At 29.9% G+C, this 4,423-nt stretch overlaps 1 protein-coding gene across 1 annotated transcript; it reads left to right on the forward strand.

Annotated features, from left to right (window-relative positions):
* Positions 1–230: 230 nt before the first annotated feature.
* LOC120083895 (cucurbitadienol 11-hydroxylase) lies at positions 231–3,764 on the forward strand. Its single transcript, XM_039039804.2, has 9 exons — positions 231–504; positions 1,507–1,834; positions 1,936–2,088; positions 2,173–2,421; positions 2,665–2,754; positions 2,858–2,936; positions 3,114–3,220; positions 3,306–3,433; positions 3,547–3,764. Exons 1-9 carry the CDS (start codon positions 305–307, stop codon positions 3,635–3,637), a joined length of 1,425 nt encoding a protein of 474 aa, XP_038895732.1. The 5' UTR covers positions 231–304; the 3' UTR covers positions 3,638–3,764.
* Positions 3,765–4,423: the final 659 nt, after the last annotated feature.

The following is a 4,423-nucleotide window of genomic DNA, read 5'->3' on the forward strand; positions in this document are numbered from 1 at the left end:
ATTTCTTTATAATGTAATGAAGTCTCTAAACAGATTAATATTTACAAATCAATAATTTATATATAAGGAAAACCAAATCAAAATTATTCTAAAAATTAATTTGAAAATTCCTATGATATATATATTATTAGTTATGTACATTTTTTAATTCACACAACTGTCACTTATCTTGAACATCATCTATAAAAGCTACTCCCATACCTTCTTCTTGTAAACTTAATTGAAGTTCATCCAATCCTTTCAATTCAGCGTCGTCGTTTCGAGCTTGTGATCGACTGATCGGAAAATCACTAGAAAAAATACAATGTGGACGATCTTGCTCGGTTTGGCGACGGTGGCAGTTGTCTACTATATTCATTGGGTTAACAAATGGAAGGATTCAAAATTCAATGGAGTTCTACCGCCGGGCACCATGGGCCTCCCCCTCATTGGAGAAACGATTCAACTCAGTCGACCTAGTGACTCCCTTGATGTCCACCCTTTCATCCAAAGCAAAGTTAAAAGGTATTTTTATTATTACATTAATAGTATTATAAAACAAATTATTCACTACAGAAACTAGATCTTTTGCATTAAAATTTTACATATATATATGTTCGAGAGTACGTTTTCTTTGGTAAAATATATCAATATCCTTGACCAAAAGAAAAAAAATGAAGGTGTTAAGTGTGATTATTGATGATGAATTTTAGTGAAATTAACATATTTAATTAACCTGTGAATTTGAGCATATAAATGAATAGGGTCGGGAAAATATTTTTACATCCTTTTTTAATATGTCATCTATCATTCACCCATATTTCTTAGGATGAAACCTATCTTCTGCAACTCACTTCAAGCCCAACAATGAAATTTTTTTTTTAAATATTTAAGGAAAGAAAAAAGAATTCATGAAAAATTGTGGTTATATTAGATCTAAAATAATGATAATAATCACAGTCAATTTAACATCAACAGACAAAAAGAGAAAAAAAATAAATAAATAAGGAAACATATATATTTGTCTTAGAATTATTTTATAAAAAAAAGAGAAAAAAAAAGAGTTCAACAAGTGGAGACAGATGTCTTGGTGCATTTCGGGTTGATTTTGGGAGGTCTAGTATTTTTAGAAAAATCTTAGACTCCGTTCACTAACCATTTTATTTTTGTTTTTTTTTAAAAAAAATTAAGTCCATAAACACTACTTCCATCTCCAAATTTCTTCCCTTGTTATCTACTTTTCACCCATGAACAAAAAAAGTAGCTTTCAAAAATTTATTTTTATTTTTAGAATTTGGCTAAAAATTCAACTATTGTATTTAAGAAAGATGCAAATCATTGTAAGAAATGTGGATGAAATAGATTTAATTTTTTAAAACAAAAATAAAAAATCAAATTATTACCAAACGAGACCTTTTAACTTTTAGATTCCACTTATTAGTATTTTTTTCTATTATCAATAGTTAATTTTATTCTTCAAAATTAAGATTTATTATTATAACGAAAATTCATGGGAACGATTTTTAGATATGGACCGATCTTCAAGACATGTTTGGCGGGAAGGCCGGTGGTGGTTTCAACGGACGCAGAATTCAACCATTACATAATGCTACAAGAAGGAAGGGCCGTAGAAATGTGGTATTTAGATACACTCTCCAAATTCTTTGGCCTTGACACTGAATGGCTCAAGGCTCTTGGCCTCATTCACAAGTATATTAGAAGCATTACTTTGAACCACTTTGGTGCCGAGTCACTCCGTGATCGCTTCCTTCCTCGTATCGAAGAATCCGCTCGAGAAACCCTTCATTATTGGTCAACTCAACCCAGCGTCGAAGTCAAAGAATCAGCCGCTGCGGTAGGTTAAATAATTAAATATACCATAACCGATCCGAGAGATTTCATTTTTAATAATTTGAATAATATATTTAACTATTATTATTTTCTTGCATTTTTCAGATGGTTTTCAGAACATCGATTGTTAAGATGTTCAGTGAAGATTCAAGTAAATTACTAACAGGAGGTCTAACTAAGAAGTTTACAGGACTTCTCGGAGGTTTTCTCACATTGCCTCTAAATTTGCCTGGCACCACTTACAATAAATGCATGAAGGTGAATCACAAAGTTTAAACCGACGAGTTATGTGTTATCACAAAAAGAGAGAATATGAATATATTTTTTTTTTTATGACAATAGGACATGAAGGAAATCCAAAAGAAGCTAAAAGATATTTTAGAGGAAAGATTGGCTAAAGGGGCTAGCAGTGAAGAAGATTTCTTGGGGCAAGCCATTAAAGATAAGGAATCCCAACAGTTCATCTCAGAGGAATTCATTATCCAATTGTTGTTTTCCATCAGCTTTGCTAGCTTTGAGTCCATCTCTACCACTCTTACTTTGATCCTCAACTTCCTCGCAGATCACCCCGAAGTAGTGAAAGAATTGGAAGTAAGACTCGAAATACATAAAAAAAAATTATTCAATGAGATCAAAACAATGTACCAATTCATTAACTGTTAGATGCACAAAAGAAATTGAAATCTATTATGTTTCCATGAAGTTTTACATCCAATGATTAAGAAGGGACCATGTTGTGAACGTTGAATTAAATATTTTTTTTAAACGCATTTGATTTTAATTATTTTCCTTAAATGATTAATTAAGTTGTGATATTTTTTCGTGTTAATTTAGGCTGAGCATGAGGCGATTAGAAAGGCCAGAGCTGATCCAGATGGACCAATCACATGGGAAGAATACAAATCCATGACTTTCACACTCAATGTAATATACTACTTATAAATTTCTTATATTCATTATTTGTCATTTTTTTTATTCATTATAATATGATGACATTTTTTTCTCTTTGGTCTATTTTGGATTTTAGGTCATTAGTGAAACACTTAGGTTGGGGAGTGTAACACCTGCTTTGTTGAGAAAAACAACCAAGGAAATTCAAATAAAAGGTAAAAACAAATGTTTTTATGTATACTTGAACTTTAGATTAGATAGATTTGATCTTTTTGATTTATTAGTCGATGACATATTTCTTAATTAGTTATATTTATCTTGTGAATTAATTGTAATATTATTATATTTATATATTAGTGGGTTCACTAACTTGCATTTGATTGATATTATAGGATACATAATTCCAGAAGGATGGACAGTAATGCTTGTTACCGCTTCTCGTCACAGAGATCCAGAAGTGTACAAGGACCCCGCTACATTCAATCCATGGCGTTGGAAAGTATATTATGGAAAACAATCCTTAACTAAACATGTTAATTAATTGCTAAGATAGCTTGTTTAAATGATGATTATGAATATTATAGGAGATAGACTCGATGACTGTTCAAAAGAACTTCATGCCATTTGGTGGAGGTTTAAGGCATTGTGCTGGTGCTGAGTACTCTAAAGTCTATTTGTGTACCTTCCTCCATATCCTTTTCACCAAATATAGGTACATATATATAGTTTATGATAATTAAATCTGTTAATCATTTTTAACATATAGTATGTAAGAGATTTTAATATCATGCAATAATGTTTTTCTTTTAATTTTAATTTTGATAGATGGACCAAACTGAAGGGAGGAAAGATTGCAAGAGCTCATATATTGAGTTTTGAAGATGGGTTACATGTGAACTTCACTCCCAAGGAATGATTGAATAGAATTGCTTACCAAAAAAAAATGTTATTAATCTACACCTTATGGGATGAACTATTTGTACTAGCTACTATATTGTCTTCTTCCTTTGGTTCAATAAGACCATGTTCTTCTTGTATTAAAAGCATCTTGTAAAATCAAGTTTAATTGATTAACATGGTTTCATTATTGGTAATGGCCTTCAATTTACATTTTAAAATTATTTGGCCCAAAGTGTTCTTTTAAAAAAAAAAAAAAAAGATGGTTTCAAATTTGAATGTCTAATTTGGTAAGTCAGTTAAGTTTCATTTGATAACTATTTGATTTTTTTTTTCTGTTTTTGTTTTTGAAAATTAAGCCTATGGACACTATTTCTACCTTTAAATTTCTTCTTTTGTTATTTACATGTTACCAATGGTTTAAAAAACCAAGCTAAATTTTGAAAACTAAAAAAATAGCTTTTCAAAACTTGTTTTGTTTTTGGAATTTGACTAAGAATTTAACCATTGTACTTAAAGAAAGATGCAAGTCATTATAAGGAATAGGGAGGAAATAAACTTAATTTTCAAAAAATATAAAATAAAAATAAAAAATAAAATAATTACCAAACGGGACCTTAGTTTTTAAAAAATTGTGCTCATTTCCTCATGATTTCTTGTTCATGGTTTTCATATTTCCCAAATAATCATTTTAATAGAATTCAACACTTGTAAGAAATAGAATTATTTATCTGATCCCAATTATAAGAACATTCTTTCTAAGCTTTTGTATCACTCAATCATTTTCCTCACTCTCAAACTAAAT

Source organism: Benincasa hispida, chromosome 8, assembly GCF_027475165.1.
Source record: "Benincasa hispida cultivar pf3 chromosome 8, pf3_genome.v1.1, whole genome shotgun sequence".
Lineage (NCBI taxonomy): Eukaryota > Viridiplantae > Streptophyta > Magnoliopsida > Cucurbitales > Cucurbitaceae > Benincasa > Benincasa hispida.